The sequence below is a fragment of the Salvelinus sp. IW2-2015 genome, linkage group LG23 (genome assembly GCF_002910315.2).
Source record: "Salvelinus sp. IW2-2015 linkage group LG23, ASM291031v2, whole genome shotgun sequence".
NCBI classification, from domain to species: Eukaryota; Metazoa; Chordata; class Actinopteri; order Salmoniformes; family Salmonidae; genus Salvelinus; species Salvelinus sp. IW2-2015.
The window spans coordinates 27,300,977-27,325,892 of record NC_036863.1 but is presented as its reverse complement, the minus strand read 5'-3'; the positions used below and the strand labels follow the sequence as shown (position 1 = coordinate 27,325,892).

Here is a 24,916-nt window from a genome sequence, read left to right as displayed (position 1 = left end):
GTATGAGGAAAAGGCTAGAGGAGCTTTCATAAGATCCAGAAAACAATGTCTTGAAAAAGACGAAAAGAACAGTAGATACTTTTTTTCATTTGGAAAAGACTAGAGGGGAACTCAACACACTTCGGAAATGTAAGATTAATGGGGTTACCACTGAGGATAGAGAGTTGTTATCAGACTTTACCACTAAGTTTTATGAGAATCTTTACTCCTAAGATAACAATTTGAGTGACTCTAAGGATCTCCTTGATTCTATAGAAAATGTTAACTCGGTTAGTGAAGAATTCAATTGGTCTTGTTGTCAATRTCCAGGTTGTGATGGATCAACCTCTGAATTTTACAAAACCTTCTCTGAAGAAATAGCAACATTTTTACTTGAAACCTTTAAGGAGGCTTTCAAGAAGGGAGAACTACCTGCCTCTCTGAAGTAAGGGGTTAATACTCTTATACCTAAACCACACAAGGATCTCTTAAATATTGATAATTGGCGTCCAATCACACTCATAAATAACGACTACGAAATTATAACCTCAATCTTTGCGAAAAGGTTAAAGTCTTGCTTGAATTATCTGATTGATGAATGTCAATCAGGGTTTATGAAAGGGCGCCATATATCTAATAATCTGAGGCTGGTGTTAGACTTGGTTGAGTATTGTGATCTATTGGATGACTTCCCTGTTATCTTAATTTTGGAATTTTCAGAAAGCGTAAGTCACAATTTGATCTTTGCTTGTCTTAAGCATTAGAAGTTTGGTCATTTTTGTTGTTGATGCTATTAGAACTGTGTATAATGGTGGCAATAGCTGTATCAAACTCTGTCATGGAACATCCTCAAGGTTTAACATTTACAAAGGAATACGACAAGGTTGTCCAATCTCACCTTTTTTTGTTGTTGTTAGTATCTCAAATCTTATGCTCATTAGTTTATCAAAGTAAATTTGAAAGCATTCCATTCCAGGCCAGAGAGATCAAGATATCCCAACTGGTGGATGACACCTCACTTTTTTTGAAAAATGTCACAAACTAGATTAGCATTGGATATTGTGAAGCAGTTCTCCAAAATCTCAGGTTTGGTATTAAATATTTTCAAATGTGAGATGTTTGTTCTGAAAGGAGCTGTCAATCCAGCAGATTGTAACATCTCTGAAAAAGATACTGTAACCTACCTCGGTGTAAAGATKACCWAAAGTCTTAAGACTATGAATGATTTTAATTTGAACCCTGTAAGTGAATCTGTCAATAAAAAAGTATCCTCATGGTTAGGGAGGGATTTAAGTCTTCAAGGAAGGGTGCTTTTATCCAAAGCTGAGGAGCTATCTCGTGCATCCTATCTTTTTTCATCTATTGCAATTCCCAAATCCACTTTCTGTACATTAGATAGGCTATTGTACAACTTCATATGGAAAAACAAGCCACATAAGATAAAAAGAGATGTTATCACCAAAAGAGTTTGTGATGGCGGTCTAAATGTCTGACTTCACTCTTTTTAATCAGATATCAAAAGTAAACTGGGTTAAAAGGTACTTTAAAAATCCTCATAGTTTCTGGAGTATTATACCTCATTATGTTTTTCAGAAGCTCGGAGGGCTTAGTTTTTAACTACAATGTCCCTATATTGTGGGTACACTTCCTGTGAAATTGGTGGCTTTTCACAAGCAGGCTTTAATGTGCTGGGCTTTGCTATATAAACACATCTTTTCACCTCATAGATGTTTTATATGGAATAATGGGTCAATATTACATAGAAACAAGATGTTATTTTACCGTAACTGGTTCTCGAAAAACATTGTCCTTGTCAGCCAATTAGTTAGTATTAGTGGGAATCTATTGACGCGGAGAGAATTCATGGAAAGATACAACTTTGAGGTTTCAAGCAAGGAATATGACACTGTTATAAAAGCTATCCCTAGTGGGATAAAATCTTTACTTCAGAATATTGCATATTTTGGAATATCTCCTATTGTAAGCAATATCCAGGTGAATGGCATAGGTTTACTAGATAAGAAATTCAACATTCGTTTATTAATGTCACGACTAGTCAGGCGCAGAGAGCAATACTTCCAATGGATGCGTTTATTTCGCTTGGTCTAGCCAACAATCAGGCAATGACCAGAAATCAGGTATGTCTCCAAAAACCAGGAAATAACATACAACAAATTACCAGGAGAAACACAACTTCACCACTGACAGTAGGAATAAGCCTGGAAGTTTAAATAGACCATTAATGAACTAAAATAAACAACAGGTGAAAACAATCAAGACAAAACCAACAGAAAAGGAAAAGGGATCGGTGGCAGCTAGTAGACCGGTGACGCCGAGCGCCGCTCGAATAGGGAGAGGAGCCACCTTCAGTYGAAGTCGTGACAGTACCCCCCCCTGACACGCAGCTCCCGCTGAGCGCCGACACCGACCTCGAGGACGACCCGGAGGGCGAGGCGCAGGGCGATCCGGATGGAGGCGGTGGAAATCACTCAGCAGTGATGGATCCAAGATGTCCTCCACCGGTACCCAGCACTTCTCCTCCGGACCGTACCCCTCCTAATCCACGAGGTACTGCAGGCCCCTCACTGCAGGCCCCTCTTAGAGTCCAGGATGGAACGTACCGTGTATGCCGGGGGCCCCTCGATGTCCAGAGGGGGCGGAGGGACCTCCGGCACCTCACCTTCCAGCAGGGGACCAGCTACCACCGGCCTGAGGAGATGTAACGGATGTGAAATGGCTAGCTAGTTAGCGGGTACGCGCTACTAGCGTTTCAATCAGTTACGTCACTTGCTCTGAAACCTAGAAGTAGTGTTGCCCCTTGTGCTGCAAGGGCCGKGGCTTTTGTGGAGCGATGGGTAACGACGCTTCGTGGGTGACTGTTGTTGATGTGTGCAGAGYGTCCCTGGTTCGCGCCCGGGTCGGGGCGAGGGGATGGTTTAAAGTTATACTGTTACATTGATGCTGTTGACCCGGATCACTGGTTGCTGCGGAAAAGGAGGAGGTTGAAAGGGGGGTGAGTGTAACGGATGTGAAATGGCTAGCTAGTTAGCGGGTACGCGCTACTAGCGTTTCAATCAGTTACGTCACTTCCTCTGAAACCTAGAAGTAGTGTTGCCCCTTGCTCTGCAAGGGCCGCGGCTTTTGTGGAGCGATGGGTAACGACGCTTCGTGGGTGACTGTTGTTGATGTGTGCAGAGGGTCCCTGGTTCGCGCCCGGGTATGGGCGAGGGGACGGTATAAAGTTATACTGTTACAGAGAGACACATGAAACGAGGGGTTCATGCGATAGTAAGGGGGGAGCTGTAACCTATAACACACCTCGTTTATCCTCCTCAGGACTTTAAATGGCCCCACACACCGCGGCCCCAGCTTCCGGCAGGGCAGGTGGAGGGGCAGGTTTCGGGTCGAGAGCCAGACCCGGTACCCCGGTGTGAACACGTGGGCCTCACTGCGGTGGCGGTCAACACTCACCTTTTGCTGCCCATCAGTCCGTTTTAGCGATTCCTGGACGGCTCTCCAGGTCTCCTTTGAGCGCTGCACCCATTCTTCCACCGCAGGAYCCTCGTCTGGCTCTGATGCCAAGGTGCCAGGACCGGCTGGTAGCCCAACACGCACTGGAAAGACGACAAGTTTGTGGAGGAGTTGCGGAGTGAGTTTTGGGCCACCTCCGCCCATGGGACGTACCTCACGAACCTCACGTACCTCGCCCTCCAGACCCGGGACGTGAACTGGGGACCCCGATCAGAAACTATGTCCTCATGCACCCCGTAGTGCCGGAAGACGTGGGTAAACATGGCCTCCACAGTCTGCAGGGCCGTAGGGAGACCGGGCAACGGGAGGAGACGGCAGGACCCTCGATAACCGATCCACAACAACCAGGATCGTGGTGTTCCCCTGAGACGGGGGAAGGTCGGTGAGGAAGTCCACCGACAGATGTGACCAAGGAGCGCACACCAAACAGGAGGAGACGTAAAATCTCACGTCCTTAGCTAAAGTGGGCCACCAGTACCTCCCCCTAAGACCCCGCACCGTCCTCTCAATTCCCGGATGACCCGAGGAGGGTAGCGTGTGGGCCCACCGGATCAATTTGTCATGAACACCAAGCGGCACATACTTCCGGCCCGCTGGACAGTGTGGTGGCGTGGGTTCTAACCGTGACGCCCGCTCGATGTCCGCGTCCACCTCCCATACCACCGGTGCCACCAGACATGAGGCCGGAAGTATGGGAGTAGGATCGATGGACCGCTCCTCGGTATCATAGAGACGGGACAGTGCGTCGGCCTTAATGTTACGGGAACCTGGTCTATAAGAGATGATGAAACGAAATCTGGTGAAAAACATGGCCCACCTTGCCTGGCGAGGATTCAGTCTACTCGCTGCCCAGATGTACTCCAGATTACAGTGGTCAGTCCAGATGAGAAAAGGGTGTTTAGCCCCCTCAAGCRAATGTCTCCACACCTTCAGAGCTTTTACCACAGCCAGCAACTCCCGGTACCCCACGTCATAGTTTCGCTCCGCCGGACTGAGCTTCCTCGAAAGAAAAGCGCAGGGGCGAAGCTTCGGTGGGTTGCCCGAGCGCTGTGATAGCACGGCTCCAACCCCAGCATCAGACGCGTCCACCTTCACCATGAATGCCAAAGAGGGGTCCGGATGAGCCAATACGGGAGCATCAGTAAACAGCGCCTTCAGACGACTAAAAGCTCTGCTCGACTCCGCTGACTACCGCAAGCAAACGCATCGGCCCCCGTCCCTTCAGCAGTGAGGTAATGGGAGCAGCCACCTGGACAAAACCCCGGATAAACCTCCGGTAGTAATTGGCAAACCCTAAGAACCGCTGCACCTCCTTTACCGTGGTCGGAGTCGGCCAATTACGCATGGCTGCAACGCGGTCACACTCCATCACCACCCCAGATGTGGAAATGCGATACCCCAGGAAAGAGACGGCTTGTTTGGAGAACACACATTTCTCAGCCTTGACGTACAGGTCATGCTCCAACAGTCGCCCAAGTACCCTGCGCACTTGAGACACATGCGCGGCGCGTGTGGCGGAATAAATCAGAATGTCATCGATATAAACCACCACACCCGGCCCGTGCAGGTCCCTGAGAATCTCGTCTACAAAGGATTGAAAGACGGCTGGAGCATTCTTCAACCCATACGGCATGACGAGGTACTCATAATGGCCAGATGGGTACTAAACGCGGTCTTCCACTCATCTCCCTCCCGGATACGCACCAAGTTATACGCGCTCCTGAGATCCAGTTTTGTGAAAAAGCGTGCTCTGTGAAATGATTCCACCGCCGTAGCGATGAGAGGTAGCGGGTAACTAAACCCCACTGTGATGGAATTTAGACCTCTATAATCAATGCACGGACGCAGACCTCCCACCTTCTTCTTCACAAAAAAGAAACTCGAGGAGATGGGTGATGTGGAGGGCCGAATGTACCCCTGTCCCAGAGATTCAGTGACATATGTCTCCATAGCCACCGTCTCCTCCTGTGACAGCGGGTACACGTGACTCCTGGGAAGTGCTGCGTTTACCTTGAGGTTTATCGCACAATCCCCTCGTCGATGAGGTGGTAATTGGGTCGCCCTCTTTTTACAGAAAGCGATTGCCAAATCGGCATATTCTGAGGGAATGCGCACAGTGGAAACCTGTTCTGGACTCTCCACCGTCGTTGCACCGATGGAAACTCCTAAACACCTACCTGAACACTCCTCTGACCACCCCTTTAGAGCCCCCTGTTTCCATGAAATCTTGGGATTGTGAATAGCCAACCAGGGAAGCCCCAGCACCACTGGAAAGCAGGAGAATCAATGAGGAAGAGACTAATCCGTTCCCTATGACCCCCCTGCGTTACCATGTCCAGTGGAACCATGGCCTCCCTGACCAGCCCTGACCCTAACGGTCGACTATCTAGGGAGTGCACGGGGAAGGGTTGGCCTATCTGCACCAACGGAATCCCTAACCTATGAGCGAACCCGTGGTCCATAAAWCTCCCAGCTGCACCTGAATCGACTAGCGCCTTATGCTGGTAAGAGGGGGAAAACTCAGGAAAAGAGATTAGTACAAACATATGACCAACAGGGAGCTCTGGGTGAGTCTGGTGCTGACTCACCTGGGGTGTCCGAGCAGTGCTCTACCTGCCCTCTCGACTCCCAGACGAGCTCCTCCAGCACCGGTCGGCAGTGTGCCCTCTCCAACCACAACTGGTGCAGGAGGAGGCTCCTCCTCCGGTCGCCCTAGATGCAGCACCCCCTAACTCCATGGGTGTTGGAGCGGGAGTGCTGGGGGGTGGAACAAACAGAACCCGCTCTGGACMRCCGCGAGCAGCTAGCAGGTTGACCAGCCGGATTGACACGTCGATTAGTTCGTCTAGTGTGAGGGTGGCGTCCCGACAAGCTAGCTCCCTGCTGACGTCCTCCCGGAGGCTACACCGGTAGTGGTCCATCAGGGCCCTGTCGTTCCACCCCGCTCCAGCGGCCAGGGTCTGAAACTCCAGCGCGAAGTCCTGTGCGCTCCTCGTCTCCTGCCTAAGGTGGAACAGCCGTTAACCCGCCGCTCGACCCTCCGGTGGGTGGTCGAACACAGCCCGGAAACGGCGGGTGAACTCAGGGTAATGGTCCCTCGCTGAATCTGGACCCTCCCAGACAGCATTGGCCCACTCCAGGGCTCTGCCCGTCAGGCAGGAGACGAGGACGCTCACACAATCCTCTCTCGAGGGAGTCGGGCGAACGGTAGCCAGGTAAAGCTCTAGCTGGAGCAAGAACCCCTTGCACCCGGCAGCCGTTCCATCGTACGCCCTCGGGAGCGCGAGCCGAAGAGCGCTGGGTCCGGACGCCGCCGGAGAAGAAGGTAGCGCAGGCTGAAGAGGAGCGGGAGACGAAGTAGGGAGGCCGTTCCTCTCCCATCTCTCCATTCTTTCCATCATTTGATTAATCGCCGTCCCAATCCGGTGTATGATGGCTGTGTGATGGAGGACACGCTCTTCCATGGATGGGYGGGGGGGGGGGGCGCAGCTGCTCCTGCTGACTCTGTGTTCTGGTGCGGGCTTCTGTCACAGAATTCTAGGAATGGTGGGTGTAGAGTCAGGCGCAGAGAGCAATACTTCAAATGGATGTGTTTATTTCGCTTGMTCTAGACAACAATCAGGCAATGACCACAAATCAGGTATGTCTCCAAAAACCAGGAAATAACATACAACAAATTACGCAGGAGAAACACAACTTCACCYCTGACAGTAGGAATAAACCCGCACAAAGGCAGGCGGGCACTGGAAGTTTAAATAGACCATTGATGAACCAAAATAYGCAACAGGTGAAAACAATCAAGACAAAACCAACAGAAAAGGAAAAGGAATCGGTGGCAGCTAGTAGACCGGTGACGCCGAATGCCGAGCGCCGCTCGAACAGGGAGAGGAGCCACCTTTGGTGGAAGTCGTGACAGCCATCGCTGATCCACCTTTCATTTTCCATTTGTTTTGTCTTGTCTTCCCACACACCTAATTAATTAATTCCATCAATTACATGTTGTGTATTTAACCCTCTGTTCCCCCATGTCCTTGTCCGGTATTGTTTATTGTAAGTGCTTGTGCACGTTATGTCTGGTGTACGTCGGGTTTTGTACCCATTTATTGATTGTTCTGGTTTCCGGTGGGTTTTTATTATTAAACTACGCCGTTGGAAACACAGTTTTTGCTCTCCTGCGTCTGACTTCTCTGCCGCCAGTACGCACCCCTTACAATTAAGGGATATTTTCTACAGGAAGTCTATTCCCTCTGTGATATTTTGTTGGGCTTCATCGTTTGATGTAAACTGGCGCCGTGCTTGGCTCACTCCACACAAATGTATGGTGACCAATAAAGTAAAGGAGATCTCCTTTAAGATTATCCATAGATTCTATCCGTGTAATAGCTTGATTTCTAAATATATACCTGATGTTACCAGTGAATGCAGTTTTTGTGAACTAGAAACTGAATCTATTGAACAATTATTCTGTCATTGTTTACATAGTGAAGTGTTCTGAAATCATGTAAAATTAAATATTGGCAACAAAATGCATACATCCATTGAAATATCTAATTTTGACATATTATTTTACTATACTGATTCTACAATTGAACGTGAGTATGTCATAAATCTCTTTATTTTATTAGGAAAAATTTTCATACACAAATCAAAATGTATGAAAAAAAGACTTTTTTTTWTTTTTATCAGACTTGGAAAACTATTTAGAATCATTAAAACTTATACAAAACAAAATGTCTTAAAAATGTATTCGCTCRATGTCTGTATTTGAATTGATATAATGTGTATTTGTATTTTTTTTTCTCTTTCTTATTTCTTTGTGGAATCGCTCTGGCTGTTCTGTTTTTTGTGTTTAGCATGTTACTGTTTAATAAAAAAAATTAAAATGTTCTATCTGTGAATATTTTTTACAAAAATGTTATTTACATTTGTTATTACCTATATAGAAAAGTCTGTATACATACAATAAGTACATAAATAGACAATGATAACATATGCTAGGGGGTACAACAAATGACAGATTATACAAAGACCTTAAAAGAAACACACATATTGATGGTTTTAACAGCTTTCTTATCAGAAGAATGTAGAATGGTCTTAATGTACTGCTCGAATTCCTTATAGAAAACACGGAAGAGTGGTTTTTTATTAGTGAATTTACATTTATGAATTTGACATTTTGCCATTAGCACAATTAGATTTATGAGGTAAAATTGTTTTTCTTTATCTTTATTAAAGTTAAGGAAACCGAGCAGCACATTCTCCCATAAAAAAACAAAAGTCATCAAGAATATTAACAGTTATAAAACTGTGAATATCTTTCCATAATTGTTTTACATGTAGACAATGCCAAAATAAATGCAAAACTGTTTCTGGATGCTCAACACAAAAAGTACAATCAATGTTAATGTCTTTTTTGAGTTTCTTCAGGTAATGATTCGCAGGGTAATACTTATGGATCATTCTGAAAGAGACCTCTTTGTCCTTGTTAACAAGCCAATATTTGTTTGGTAACAACCAGACTTTTTCCCAACAGATATTAGTGACCGATGTATTCCAGTAACTTGTGATATAAGGAATGGATACAATATCCCTTTGAACTAAAGCACGTATAGATCTGTTGTTCTGAGGGAGCAAGGAGAAACATATTTTCCCTATTGGAGAGTCAACTGGATTAAGCAAGGGTAGGTCAAGAAGGTGAGGTCTGGCTACACCTCTAAATAACATGAGAGTTCCAGATGGAATAGCATCAAAGACTATGGCGAACTCTCTAGGTGTTASAGGGATATTGTAACGAGATAAAAATTCCTCATAATTGAGTAACAATCCTTCTGCATTAAAAAGTTGACTCACCAGCAGGATATGATTATTGAACCAGTTCTTTAAAAAATAAAGACTCGTTTCTATACAAAATGTCCTTATTGTTCCAAATGAAATGCCTATGCGTGGAAAAAGTATGTTTATATATTAACGACCACYCTATGAATACTTGTCTATMAAAAGCATATAATTTTGCAGGAATCTTATCAATGTTATAGTTACAAAGTAACATAAAATTGAGGCCACCAAAACGGGAGAAGATATAATGAGGGATGAAATTCCAAATTGAAGTTGGATTCTTAAATATTTTTTTAGCCCAACTTATCTTAAAAGTGTTTTTCAAAGTAGGAAAAAAAAAATTGAGGCCACCATATTCATATGAGTTCATAATGACAGATTTCCTAATATAATGTGTATGATTTTTCCAGATGAAGTTGAAAAGCACCTGGTCAACTGCTTTACCTATTTTGTTGTCAAGATAAAGGGACTGGGCTGCATAAGTAAGTCTGGAGATACCTTCAGCTTTAGAAAGCAATACTCGACCTTTCAAGGATAAATCCTTCTGCAAAAAATGGTTCAACTTCTTTTTGTTTTTTTCAATAATAGGTATAACATTTAATGAGCATCTTTCCTGTTGATCCTTAGATATGTTAATCCCAAGGTACGTTACTTTTTCCTTGACTGGAATATTGCATATAGAGGGTATCACACCGTCTTTAACAGCAAACAATTCACGCGTATTAAATTAAGGTTTAGGCTCTATCTGTGACTACATGTCAACATGTCCGTTGTGTTGTACTCTTGCGTGTACACAGTGCGCATTACGTAAGCACCCAGGCTCACTTTCTAATTGGTGCAGAAGCTGTCAGTCCAAACCATGCTCTCCAATGGGCTTTCTGCTTTCTGTCAAACACAGACACCATGTTCTGTCCCCGGGGGCTTGGAGATTTCTTGGAGCGTAGTCTGAATGCCACTCAGATGAGTGCGTAAACAGGAATCTGGGCTTCAAACTCTGCGCTGGGTTTATCCTAAAGAACTGAACTAATCGATATGAGCCGTCCGTCCTCTGCGGGCGGTGGGGGCGGAGGACTCGGTTCCGGGAAAACAGGAGGAGGAAAGCACGGCGGTTCGGGAGGAGCTGCTGCCTCAGCTGCAGCCGCCGGAGTAGGAGCTGTGGCCGGGTCTGGCTCGGCTCTACCTGTCGCTGCTGTTGCCTTGCCCTCAGCATCGCTACCTGGGCAATCTGCTGAACTTACAGCCTTGTTCGAGTGCCCGGTTTGTTTTGACTACGTCCTGCCACCGATTCTGCAATGCCAGGCCGGACATCTAGTTTGCAACCAATGTCGTCAAAAGCTGAGTTGTTGTCCGACTTGTCGCGGCCCTCTCACCCCGAGTATCAGGAACTTGGCTATGGAAAAAGTTGCTTCTACTCTACCGTTTCCTTGTAAGGTAAATAAAGACAGACATGCGTTGAAGCCGAAATATGCAGTTACATGACTAGCTAGCGTGTTGTACTTATTGCCATGTAGTAGCTAGCCTAGCTACTTAGCTCGCGCTCACTTTGACAAGAAGGTGTGCGATCACCTCGTGCGCTCTCGTCCTGAGATCAAAACATGTTGCTGTTGGGATGATGATGCAGGTTTGTAAATCTCCATGCTGTCGCGTCTGTCCCATCAGATCTCTTCTGGTACATTGTACTTGTGTACTTAGCTATACTTTAATCTGAAACAAACAAAGTGTATTGAACTAAGCAGAGAAGGTTTAGGAGTTGTTGCCACACAGGGGTCACTACAAGTGCATATTCTTCACTGCATAAGTGAAGCAGCTAGTTATGATCTATATTGTGTTGTCATCATGGTTAGTCACTTGTCATATAAATATCAGAGAAGATCAGAATTGAACGGACCCCAACATTCAATAATGCCTGGCAAAGTACAAGAAGTCTTTGTCTGAACTAACGTTATGGTCAGATAAAGTATGTTGTGTTGTCATAAGGGCCAAATGTGTTGTCATTGACTTTTGAGTAAATCATCAACAGCGCATTCTGTAAATCAGCTCAATCATTCACACGGTCTTGAATGATCAAAGGACCTTTAAAAGTTGTGAAATCAAGAAGTTCAATGGTGCAGATATCATCACACTTATTGCTCAATATCCCAGGGTCCTGAGGGTCAGAGGTCACTGAGGGGAGCGATTGAGGTAAACTTATCTGTGTGAAAAACAGCAACGTAAACACATACAAACAAACACACCCCYACGCTTGCACACTTTACATGGTGACTACAGCCTCATAATACACACACAGATCAGATGCCTACATATACATTGATGCACCCTTTGGATTRCCACATTCTAAACAGAGCAGGTTTCATGTGTACAATTACATTGGCTCTCACTACCCTCATTCATGCTTGCTTGAACCCATTCAGTCAAGCTCTCTTCTTTATAGTAGTGTGAAACACAGCAGCTCTTGTATCTCCTCTCTCTGTCAGTCAGGCAAGTAGCCGCTCCTGCTCTGTAATGGTGCTCTGATTGCATTACGGAGGCATTAAAGTTGTATCCACGCTCTGTGGTGCTACAATCCTGTCAAAGATGATCCGTGCTTCATCCTCTCTTTCTCTGGGAGAGGCTAAAGGCTGTGTCAGAGAGAGAAGAAGAGCGAGAAGGGGGTATAAAGAGACGAAGGGCTGGGTCAGTAATGTGGTGGCTGGATATACAGGCAGTTATTTGTCCTCAGGTGTTTTCGGTGGGGTGCTAAGGCTTCTGGCGCAGAGACTAACGTTTGAGGGCTGTGTGGATCCCTGCCTACCAGTAATCAGTGAAACAATCTTCAGCCCTCATTTCTCAGTAGTACCAACATAGAAACTAAGGCTGTGACTGTCATGAAGTTTTGGACGACGATAATTGGCCAGCCAATACTATTCGAATAGCAAACAAAAATGACTGCATGTGCTGCCATAGAAATAGAATGAATAAAACGAGTGTCCCCATCCATGTAAATATTGGCATAATGGGTGGACTGGCGGCCATTGTGAGTGTACCRATAGGAGCAAAGCAGGAAGTAAAATATGTGCTAAAATATGTGCTGTGATTGTAATGTCAGTTTAGTTTAATCAACCAAAGAATACATTCCATTGCTTGAGCCACATCAGTTAACATCTTTTGAATGAATATTGTACATTACCATGGAAATTATTAAAGCGGGAAGCACCAGTGACTCGGTCTATAAAAAAGTGGTCAAATGAAGCAGATGCGAAACTACAGGACTGTTTTGCAAGCACAGGCTGGAAAATGTTCCGGGATTCTTCCAATGGCATTGAGGAGTACACCACCAACCAGAAGCCATGGATTACAGGCAACATTCGCACTGAGCTAAAGGGTAGAGCTGCCACTTTCAAGGAGTGGGACTCTAACCCGGAAGCTTATTAGAAATCCCACTATGCCCTCCAACGAACCATCAAACAGGCAAAGCATCAATACAGGACTATGATTGAATCCTACTACACCGGCTCCGACGCTCGTTGGATGTGGCAGGGCTTGCAAACTATTACAGACTACAAAGGGAAGCACAGCCGAGAGCTGACCAGTGACACAAGCCTACCAGACGAGCTAAGGACCCTGAGACTAAACACCTCCCTCTTCAACTGGATCCTGGACTTCCTGACGGTCTGCCCCCAGGTGGTAAGGGTAGGTAACACATCCGCCATTTAATCCTCAACATGGGGGCCCCTCAGGGGTGCGTGCTCAGTCCCCTCTTGTACTCCCTGTTCACTCAATACTGCAGAGCCAGGTACGACACTCCAACATCATTAAGTTTGCCGATGACACAACAGTGCTAGGCCTGATCACCAACAACGATGAGACAGCCTATAGGGAGGAGGTCAGAGACCTGACCGTGTGGTGCAAGGAAAACAACCTCTCCCTCAACTTGATCAAGACAAGGAGATGATTGTGGACTACAGGAAAAGGAGMACCGAGCATGCCCCCATTCTCATCGACAGGGCTGTAGTGGAGCAGGTTGAGCGCTTCAAGTTCCTTGGCGTCCACATCACCAACAAACTAACATGGTTCAAGCACACCAAGACAGGCACGACAAACCTATTCCACCTCAGGAGACTGAACATTTTTTGGCATGGGTCCTCAGATCCTCAAAAGGTTCTACAGCTGCACCATTGAGAGCATTCTGACGGGTTGCATCACTGCCTGATACGGCAACTACTCGGCCTTTGACTGCAAGGCACTACAGAGGGTAGTGAGTACGGCCCAGTACATCCCCGGGGTCAAGCTTCCTGCCATCCAGGACTTCTACACCAGGCAGTGTCAAAAATTGGCCCTAAAAATTGTCAGACTCCAGCCACCCTAGTCATAGATTGTTCTCTCTGCTACCGCACGGCATGCGGTACCGGAGTGCCAAGTCTAGGTCCAAAAGGCTTCTAAACAGCTTCTACCCCCAAGCCATAAGACTCCTGAACAGCTAATCAAATGGCTACCCAGACTATTTGCTACTGCCCCCCCCCCCTCTACCTGCTGCTACCACTGTTATTATCTATGCATAGTCACTTTAATAACTCTACCTACATGTACATATTACTTCAATTACCTCGACACCGATGCGCCCGCAATTGACTCTGCACCGGTACCCCCTGTATTATAGCCCCCGCTATTGCATTTATTGCTGCTCTTTAATTATTTGTTTTTCTTATCCTTCCTTTTTTAGGTATTTTCTTAAAACAGCATTGTTAATGGCTTGTAAGTAAGCATTTCACTGTACATCTGTTGTATTCGGCGCATGTGACAAGCCTGTTCTATTCATTCTATTTCTATTTGTTATTATGACGGTTATTTTATTTTCATAACAGTCTTCATCCATAACCGTCAGTTATACGCTAATTGTGCCAGCCCTAGTAGAAACCTTAACCCTCTCTAACCTCCACTGGGGACAGGTACCCTATGACGGACAACAGCACAGGATCCAAACCTAGACATTACAGCTAGAGGTCGACCGATTATGATTTTTCAATCAATTATTGGAGGACCAAAAAAAGCCAATACGAGTAATCGGCCGATTTTAGACATTTTTATTTTATAATATAATGACAATTACAACAATACTGAATTAACACTTATTTTAACTTAACATAATACATCAATACAATCATTTTAGCCTCAAATAAATAATGAAACATGTTCAATTTGGTTTAAATAATGCAAAAACAAAGTGTTGGAGAAGAAAGTAAAAGTGCAAATATGTGCCATGTAAGAAAGCTACGTTTAAGTTCCTTTGCTCAGAACATGAGAACATATGAAAGCTGGTGGTTCCTTTTAAACATGAGTCTTCAATATTCCCAAGGTAAGAAGTTTTAGGTTGTAGTTATTATAGGACTATTTCTCTCTATACGATTTCTATTGCCAATATACCTTTGACTATTGGATGTTCTTATAGGGCACTTTAGTATTGCCAGTGTAAACAGTATAGCTTCTGTCCCTCCTCCTCGCCCCTACCTGGGCTCGAACCAGGAACACATTGACAACAGCCACCCTCAAAGCAGCGTTACCCATACAGAGCAAGGGGAACAACTACTCCAAGTCTCAGAGCGAGCACCCCGCTAACTAGCTAGCCATTTCACATCGGTTTACACCAGCCTAATCTCGGAGTTGATAGGGCTTGAAGTCATAAACAGCTCAATGCTTGAAGCATTGCGAAGAGCTGCTGGCAAAACGCACAAAAGTGCTGTTTTGAATAATGCTTACAAGCCTGCTGGTGCCTTCCATCGCTCAGTCAGACTGCTCTATCAAATCATAGACTTAATTATAACATAATAACACACAGAAATACGAGCCTTAGGTCATTAATATGGTCGAAATCCGGAAACTATCATCTCGAAAACAAAAACGTTTATTCTTTCAGTGAAATACGGAACCTTTTCGTAATTTTATCTAACGGGTGGCATCATAAGTCTAAATATTCCTGTTACATTGCACAAACCTTCAATGTTATGTCATAATTACGTAAATTCTGGAAAATTAGTTCGCAACGAGCCAGGCGGCCCAAACTGTTGCATATACCCCTGACTCTGCGTGCAATGAACGCAAGAAGTGACACAATTTCACCTGGTTAATATTGCCTGCTAACCTGGATTTCTTTTAGCTAAATATGCAGGTTTAAAAATATATACTTCTGTGTATTGATTTTAAGAAAGGCATTGATGTTTATGGTTAGGTACAGTCGTGCAACGATTGTGGTTTTTTTCCCGCAAATGCGCTCTTGTTAAATCATCTCCCGTTTGGCGAAGTTGGCTGTCTTTGTTAGGAAGAAATAGTCTTCACACAGTTTGCAACGAGCCAGGCGGCCCAAACTGCTGCATATACCCTGACTCTGTTGCAAGAGAATTGACACCATTTCCCTAGTTAAAAGAAATTCATGTTAGCAGGCAATATTAACTAAATATGCAGGTTTAAAAATATATACTTGTGTATTGATTTTAAGAAAGGCATTGATGTTTATGGTTAGGTACACGTTGGAGCAACGACAGTCCTTTTTCGCGAATGCGCACCGCATCGATTATATGCAACGCAGGACACGCTAGATAAACTAGTAATATCATCAACCATGTGTAGTTAACTAGTGATTATGATTGATTGATTGATTGTTTTTTATAAGATAAGTTTAATGCTAGCTAGCAACTTACCTTGGCTTCTTACTGCATTCGCGTAACAGGCAGGCTCCTCGTGGAGTGCAATGTAAAGCAGGTGGTTAGAGCGTTGGACTAGTTAACTGTAAGGTTGCAAGATTGAATCCCCGAGCTGACAAGGTAAAAATCTGTTAAAAAGGCAGTTAACCCACCGTTCCTAGGCCGTCATTGAAAATAAGAATCTGTTCTTAACTGACTTGCCTAGTTAAATAAAGGTGTAAAAAAATACAGATTTCCGATTGTTATGAAAACTTGAAATCGGCCCTAATTACTCGGCCATTCCGATTAATCGGTTGACCTCTAATTACAGCTCTTGTTCTACCGGTAATGGTTCCTCAGAATGGCTGTGTTTACCTTCTCTAAAGCTGCAGCRCACTGCTCCACTGCGCTTATATGTGTTATATGGTGTTTATATGCAGGTCCATTTCCTCAGGAGCAGCTCAATGTTTAGGCTACATCTCTGATTGGCTTTTTGGATATCCTCCTCTATCCAGTGAGCTCTGTTTTATGTAACTACTTTTAATGTCTTTTGGACATTTTGGACAGTCCTCTACTCTCTCCTGGTGTTAGTGTTGTAACAGTCTCTGCATTTGGCCTGCAGCGGCCACACTGTGTAATGGGATTAGACATGGATATGAGGAGCCCCAGGCCTGCCTTCCTGCCTGCATGGACCGACAGTTTATTTTGGGTAGGAGMCAGTCTATTCTCGACCGGTTCCTCTGCGGTTTGTTGTTGTTTACACACACTGTGCATTGCCTGCACTCAACTGCCTGGCTTCCTGATGGGGTTTATCATTGGCTACAAATAAACAGACACACACCCAATTCTTTCTGCACCCCTTTAATCACACCCGTTATCCCGAGTGATTTCAGAGTGGCAGAGCCTGATTGCAGCAGCCAGGGGACCACACATACCACACATACAAACCTAATTAGATTATACATACTAGGAGTGGCATTTGCACCATAATGTTTCATTCTCGCTCGCTCTCTCACACACACACAACAGTTAGGCCTACACACAAACCCTCAAACACACATGTCCTCCCAGACACACTCACTGACCTTGTGCAAATCCCCAATCTCATAATTGATTATCTGAACCCCCCATTAGAAGACAGGGGAACTAATAGGCTACTTTGAAGCAAGGTAAGGACATGCCTCATAATATCTATTAAAACATTCAATTAAGTATATGTTTTCAAAATGCATACTGCCTCCAGCCTATTGCAAAGTGTTGTGATGCTGATGAAGCCTGCCTTCCGTTGCTGTTTTATGCCTCTTCAAAACAACTGGGAACTCGGAAATCTCAGACTTCCGACTGGGAACTAGGAAAGACAACTAGGAACTGGGGGAAAAAACTAACTTTGATTGGGAAAAATCGTTTTGGACTGTCATCTAACTTGGAATTCCAACTCGGTAACTCAAGCCTCTTTCTAGAGCTCTAACTTTCTGACCTGAAGATTACGGACTAGTGATGCACCGATATGACGTTTTTGGACGATTCCGATATATACAATATTTTCCTTGCTAAAAAAAAACGATACCAATAACCGATATTTTAAAATTTTAGCGGCGTTTTAAGCATTCTAGTACAGTTAACTATTTAACACGCACACACATGGACGCAGCGGTCTAAGGCACTGCATCTCAGTGCAAGAGTGGTCACTACAGTCCCTGGTTCGAATCCAGGCTGTATCATATCCGGCCGTGATTGGGAGTCCCATAGGTCGGCACACAGTTGGCCCAGCGTCGGCCGGGTAGGCCGTCATTGTAAAGAAAAATGTGTTCTTAATTGACTTGCCTAGTTAAATAAAGGTTAACACACCACACTGACCCAAAAATTATTTTGTTGGCATTTACATATGTCCCCATTACCAGTAAAACATAATCAAAACCTATTTCTTTCACTTACTTGCTGTGTAGTTTTGTTGTTCATTTCTTCAGTTGTTTCGTTCTCAGCCAGGATTTCTATGGAATGTGTCAAAAAAGATACACGTCAAATAATACTTTGACGTGTCAAATAAGCTTATTGACCAATCAGGATCTGAATATGATTGCACATCACATAATTTAACGTGTTCATACATTTTTTTACATAGTTATTACACAGTGATAACACTATAACTCGTATTTCATATGTCACAACGATTCATCGATACATATGCTATGATACTGGTAAAGTTGTCTAGCGCACCTACAGTGCTGGTCATAAAAAAAAGCTAGCTAGCTCATGGATGAAAACAATGTTCTTCCCCAAAAACATAGCAAAACGACATCTGTTTCAGTGGCTATAGTTAGCTAGCTAACTATATAGCTAGGTGTCATCATCTAAAATAACCGTAATTTATAAGACAGTTATTTTTTTGATTTAATGGTGGTCGGACCCATCTATGTGAAGCTAGCCACATTAAGGATTAGTGGACTTTGCGGCTAGCCTTCAAAATAAAAGTATGGCATAATTCTACTATTTGTATTCATTTCCATCACTGTCAATGACACTTTTATTTTGAAGGCAAGCCACAAATTCCACTTTTGTGTCTAATCCTTATTGTGGCTAGCTTCACAACACACAACCCGGTCCGGTCGAGCATCACTAGCCAGATGAAGCTAGCTGGCTGCTTATCATGTTAGCTTCGGGCAACAGGGTTAAGTAGCTGGCTAGCTATTTATTTTCATGAACTGAAGTTCAATTTCAATAGGCGAACAACAAGTGGCTACCTAGCTAATACTTACTCACAAGAATTCATTGCTAAGAATAATGAAAATGACTGCAGTTTCTACTGGTCATTGTTTTCAGGCTGGTTGTATTGGTGCTCGCTAGCTACCACAGATGTTGCGGTCGAACAAATAATGCTTTATTACCAACGCAGTATTGTTAACACATCGTTCGTGGCCGATGTTTGCTTGTTTGCAGACTTTTTTTTGTACAGCTTTGGCAGTGCTACTGTATCTTTTTTTACACGCAAAGACCCAAACGGCGTTCCATAGCATGTTGTGAAGCTAAAAGCAGTGACGCTATTACTGTGTAACTCCGGTAGGGCAACATCTGAAAAATAGCGCACTTGCTTGTGTTTACCCGTGCTCGACCACTCAGCGAAAGCCAACATCACCCACGACAGAAGAAACAGTTGATTGTCAAGGGCAACGAATTCCATTATCTTGGCTTTAATTGATTTCGCCTTTGAGTTGTCTCGCTGAAATTTTCTTACTCTTTCAAATGACTGCTCGACTTGTTGACTGCTCGATCCGCACAGCAGACATTGTGGGCTAGGTTAGGGATGCTGTGTTGCACGTGTAGTGCAACATTTTACCTGCCGTCATTATGTCATGTACCTACGTTATATAGGTATGCACGGCAGCTTTGACATCGGTTTTTAACATCGGCGTTAACTAGATATCGGGCCGATACCAATGTTGTCATTTTTAGCTAATATCGGTCGATTCCGATATGTTCACCGATATATCGTGCATCCCTATTACGGACGACATGTATTGACCATCTTTTTTGGGGAGTTCCCAGTTGTCTTGAAAGCACCACAAGATGCTTCAGCACCAACAGCAGCTCTTGTGTCATATTTTCCACTCAAAGGCTATGTATTTGTATACTGTAGGCTTACACGTGTGATAAATAAGATGCGTAAAGAATATACTGTACATACGCGCCAGTTTAATTCCACTAAATCATGGAAATGAACCTATAGACCGATATATATGACCAGTCAAATGTATTTCCATCGACTGGTATTTCCATCAATTAATAGGCTAAAAAGCATGATTTCGCAATGGGATTTTTTTCTTCTTCTCCCGGACAATTGTCCGGCACCAATATTATTTATCTGCTTTTCAATTTCTTTCCAGACAAGGTGAGTTAGAGCAGGGTGACACAGACCTAGACCCGGTTTATGAGATCTGTGATGAGACCGATACCAGCTGAAATGTTAGTTTTTTGTAGTCGGTAGTGGTCTGAGCCAGAGAAGAGCCCATCTCTTGCTCAGAGGTGACGGGCTTGGTCACACGTTTTATACCATGAACCCTGCCCTGGTCTGGACGACTCAGGATGAGATCATGGAAAGTGCAGAGCAGCATTTACCTATCACTTTTGTTTTAACTGACATGGGCTAATTGAGTGACTGTCAGTGAGTGGCATATAACAAGAGGAGAACTGCTGATGCACAACCAAGTATAGAAATTGTGCTTTGCGTATTCTACTATTCTGACTCAACAGTAAGTTGAGAACCCAACTGAGTTTGTAAAACAAATTAATTTCACAGATGAGCTGATTGCAGGGTGACCCACGTGCCCTTGCAGCTTTTATGGAAATCAGGCATGGGGCCATGTGAACACACACATGCATGCACGTACACACACAATGAGACAATTGACTTGGCAGAGAGGATGCATTATATCCTGTTTATCGAAGAAAACATTTCCTCCCAGGGAATTCTGGTTGATACATTTTTCAGGAAATTAGTTAACGACTGAATAAATACACTTGAGTGGAGAGGTTAATTCCACTCAGGAGATTTGGTATTTCCACTCAGGAAAATAGTTTCTAGTCTGATTTTACGGTGCAAGTGTTGTCGGAACATTCTCTTTTTGGGAGCAGCAACATTGTTAGCAGGTTGAGATTTGTCTTTCATATATTTCTTGATTGAGTATCCCAACACAGTACACATTTTAATTGGATGTGTCAGGTGTGTATTGATTGAGTGGTTATGAAGTGCTATCAAACTAAGTCTGGTCATTCCACCCTGCAGCATCCCCCTTGCGGTTGCGTGTCCTGTAGCGCTGTGCTGGCCTGACGAGTCACTCCTGAGCTCCATTGCATGCTAACACTAATGACGGGCTCACTGATCCTACACCACCCTTCTGCCTCTATGACCCCATGTTATTTTTAGAAGCAGGCAATGTGACATCTGCTTTGCATACTCCTCTGCTCCCTGAGACACAGGGAGCAGGCACTCACTGTGTGTGTGTGTTTCACTAACATCAGTGTATGGGTCAGTGGTCACAGGAGGCAGTGGTGTAATTAAAGGGATAGTTCTCCCAAAATACAATGACACATTGGTTTCCTTATTCTGTTAGCAGTCAAGGTATGAACAAGGTATAACAGCAATCCAGGCTTTGGTTTAATTTCCCTGGCAGTGGCTGGCACAGTTTTCAATTGCTAATGTTTAGTATTTGTGGCACATATCCCATCAAGTCATTGGACCAATATGATGATTTTTCGCGCATCATGTTCAAATCATCTATGTGACTGAGTTTCTATTGTTATTTATTTTTTATTGGATTGATGCGTGAAAAATGCTAATGTTGGTCCCATGACTTGAATGGTATTTGTGCCACAAATACCAAAACATTAGCATTTGAAAACAGTGCCAGAGAACTAAATGAAAGCATGGATTGCTGTCAAACCTTGTCCATAAATCAAAATGTAATTTGGGTGAACTATCCCTTTAAAATCGATAGAGTAGGACTCCTGCTGAGGTGTGTGTATGAGCAGGGCTGATGTATGACGGATGGTAGTAAAGCTCAGCTGTGGTGTAGATGGAACGGCTGTTCAGTTGGTGTGTTTTACAGTAGTGTGAGAGCTGCTTCCCTACTTTGGATGTTTTTGGATTATTTGAGTGGGCTATTTATTGAGTGAATCATTGCATACATTTTGCATTAATTTATGAATTTGTTTTTTTGTGTTTGCATTTTTAAGTATGTAGGATGTCGAAAGCCAAGTGAGGTGTTAGGAAGTAGGAAGGCGAAATGTTTGTTGTGGTTGATTTTCAGGGAATTAATCAGCTGCTCTCTACAGCAATATGTCTATAGTGCCACTATCTCCTACTGGAGGGAACCAGAACTGTAATGCAGTGTTTTTTAGACCACCAATTTAAATGATAGTCATCATTTGGAAATGAAATGGAATTGCCAATAAAAAATGAGTTTATAATAACTCATGCAGGGAAGATGTAGTATGATGAGATGTCTCACCATGGGGGTTTCTAATGGGGATTTGATTAAGCCAGCATTAGCTGTCTGGATCTCACTACTGCTATCTTGTTAAGTGTGTGATTTAATGAAACTGGATCGTGAGCAGACACTTAAGTACTCTTTTCTTTTCTCTCAGCCTTTCCCTGCCTCACCTCTGCTTTCCTTCTCAAAGCCATCATCTACATTTCACACTCAGTCAACCTGAAAATCTCATCCTATCCACGAACACATTCTCCTCATGTCTCCAGATGTGTGTGTGCGCGTGTGTTCTTGCAAAGAAACGCTGGCAGACTGACAATCCAGCATCCCCTCTCCCCTCTGAAGTGTTGCTCTCCTGTGTGTGTGTGTCAGCGCTGTGATTGACAGGTGTGTTTCTGTGTTGATGAGGACTTGGGGTTATAGTTGAGGTAGAGTCTCTAGCCCAGGTCTCTACAACCCTGTTCCTGGAGAGCTACCCTCCTGTAGGTCTTCGCTCCAACCCCAGTTGTAGCTAACCTGATTCAGATTATCAACCAGTTAATTATTAGAATCGGGGGGGGGGGCGCTAGATTAGGGATGGAACAAAAACTTACTGGACGGTAGCTCTCCAGGAACAGGGTTGGAGAACCCTGCTCTAGCCTGAGTCATATAACATCTCAGCCTCCCTGCATCCCTGTCTGTTTGCATGTATTGATTGCCCCAGTAGTGTAATATGCTTTCCCTTGGATAAATGTATTGAACTGTCTTGTATGTCTAAAAATCCTATTTCATCCCAATAACATATTGTACTGATGTATATACGGTAGGGCAGGCAACCCTGGTCCTGGAGGGCCGCAGGCACTTCATGTTTTTGATTTAACTGACCTGGAAGACCAGGTGTGTTGAATTTAGGCAATCACTGAACTGAATAAGTAGCTCAGCTGATCAGGTGTGGTGCCTAGTTGGAACACAATCCTGTAGTACCTGCAGCACTCCAGGAACAGGGTTGCCTACCCCAGCGGTAGAGAGTGTACAGTCCTGGCCAAAAGTTTTGAGAATGACACAACTATTAATTTTCACACAGTTTGCTGCTTCAGTGTCTTTAGATATTTTTGTTAGATGTTACTATGGTATACTGAAGTATAATTACAACCATTTCATAAGTTCAAAGGCTTTTATTGACAATTACATGAAGTTGATGCAGAGAGTCAATATTTGCAGTGTTGACTCTTCTTTTTCAATACCTCTGCAATCTGTCCTGGCATGCTGTCAATTAACTTCTGGGCCACATCCTGACTGATGGCAGCCCATTATTGCATAATCAATGTTTGGAGTTTGTCAGAATTTGTGGGTTTTTGTTTGTCCACCCGCCTCTTGAGGATTGACCACAAGTTCTCAATGGGATTAAGGTCTGGGGAGTTTCCTGGCCATGGACCCAAAATATTGATGTTTTGTTCCCCGAGCCACTTAGTTATCACTTTTGCCTTATGGCAAGGTGCTCCATCATGCTGGAGAAGGCATTGTTCGTCACCAAACTGTTCCTGGATGGTTGCGAGAAGTTGCTCTCGGAGGATGTGTTGGTACCATTCCTTATTCATGGCTGTGTTCTTAGGCAAAAAGGCAAAATTCTAAGTGAGCCCACTCCCTTGGCTGAGAAGCAACCCCACACATGAATGGTCTCAGGATGCTTTACTGTTGGCATGACACAGGTCTGATGGTAGCGCACACCTTGTCTTTTCCAGACAAGCTTTTTTCCGGATGRCCCAAACAATCGGAAAGGGGATTCATCAGAGAAAATGACTTTACCCCAGTCCTCAACAGTCCAATCCCTGTACCTTTGCAGAATATCAGTCTGTCCCTGATGTTTTTCCTGGAGAGAAGTTGCTTCTTTGCTGCCCTTCTTGACACCAGGCCATCCTCCAAAAGTCTTCGCCTCACTGTGCGTGCAGATGCACTCACACCTGCCTGCTGCCATTCCCGAGCAAGCTCTGTACTGGTGGTGCCCCGATTCCGCAGCTGAATKAACTTTAGGAGACGGTCCTGGCGCTTGCTGGACTTTCTTGGGCGCTCTGAAGCCTTCTTCACAACAATTGAACCGCTCTCTTTGAAGGTCTTGATGATCCGATAAATGGTTGATTTAGGTGCAATCTTACTGGCAGCAATATCCTTGCCTGTGAGGCTCTAATTGTGTAAAGCAATGAGGAGGGCACATGTTTCCTTCCAGGTAACCATGGTTGACAGAGGAAGAACAATGATTCCATGCACCACCTTCCTTTTGAAGCTTCCAGTCTGTTATTCGAACTCAATCAGCATGACAGAGTGATCTCCAGCCTTGTCCTCGTCAACACTCACACCTGTGTTAACGAGAGAATCACTGACATGATGTCAGCTGGTCCTTTTGTGACAGGGCTAAAATGCATTGGAAATGTTTTGGGGGGATTCAGTTCATTTGCATGGCAAAGAGGGACTTTTCATCTGATCACTCTTCATAACGTTCTGGAGTATATGCAAATTGCCATCACACAAACTGAAGCAGCAGACTTTGTGAAAATTAATATTTGTGTCATTCTCAAAACTTTGGCCACAACTGAAGGTGTGTTTTGTTTACGCAGTGTGTATTCGTCAGGCCCCTGAATGGGATTTATTTTACTGGAACCAATTGTCATCATGCTGTTGTTAGCAGCCTGGGCTTGGTGGAGGTGGGATGTACTTGAATGAATGTCCTGAAAACAAAAGAACATGATCTCTCTGCTCTATAAGCCCCTAGCCTGGCTACCTCCTCCTCCTCTGTCCCTTTCTATTATACTGCTGAATCACAATGACCATATTATCTCTTCCTCCTCGTAATTCTTCCTCGTTCTCTATCCTCACTCTCCCCACCACCTTCTCTTCTCCCTATTTTCTTATCCTCTTTTTTCCTCGTCCTCCTCCCTCTCTCAGCCCTCGACTTGTCTC

At 44.3% G+C, this 24,916-nt stretch overlaps 1 protein-coding gene across 1 annotated transcript in view; it reads left to right on the top strand.

Moving 5' to 3' along the window:
• The first annotated feature begins 10,237 nt into the window (after positions 1-10,237).
• LOC111950229 (E3 ubiquitin-protein ligase Siah2-like) overlaps positions 10,238-24,916 on the top strand; it is a 42,159-nt gene continuing 27,480 nt past the window's right edge. The window contains exon 1 of the mRNA XM_023967644.3: positions 10,238-10,776. Within this exon, the coding sequence (XP_023823412.1) occupies positions 10,378-10,776 (399 nt within the window). The 5' untranslated portion in view covers positions 10,238-10,377. The remainder of the gene's footprint in view (positions 10,777-24,916) is intronic.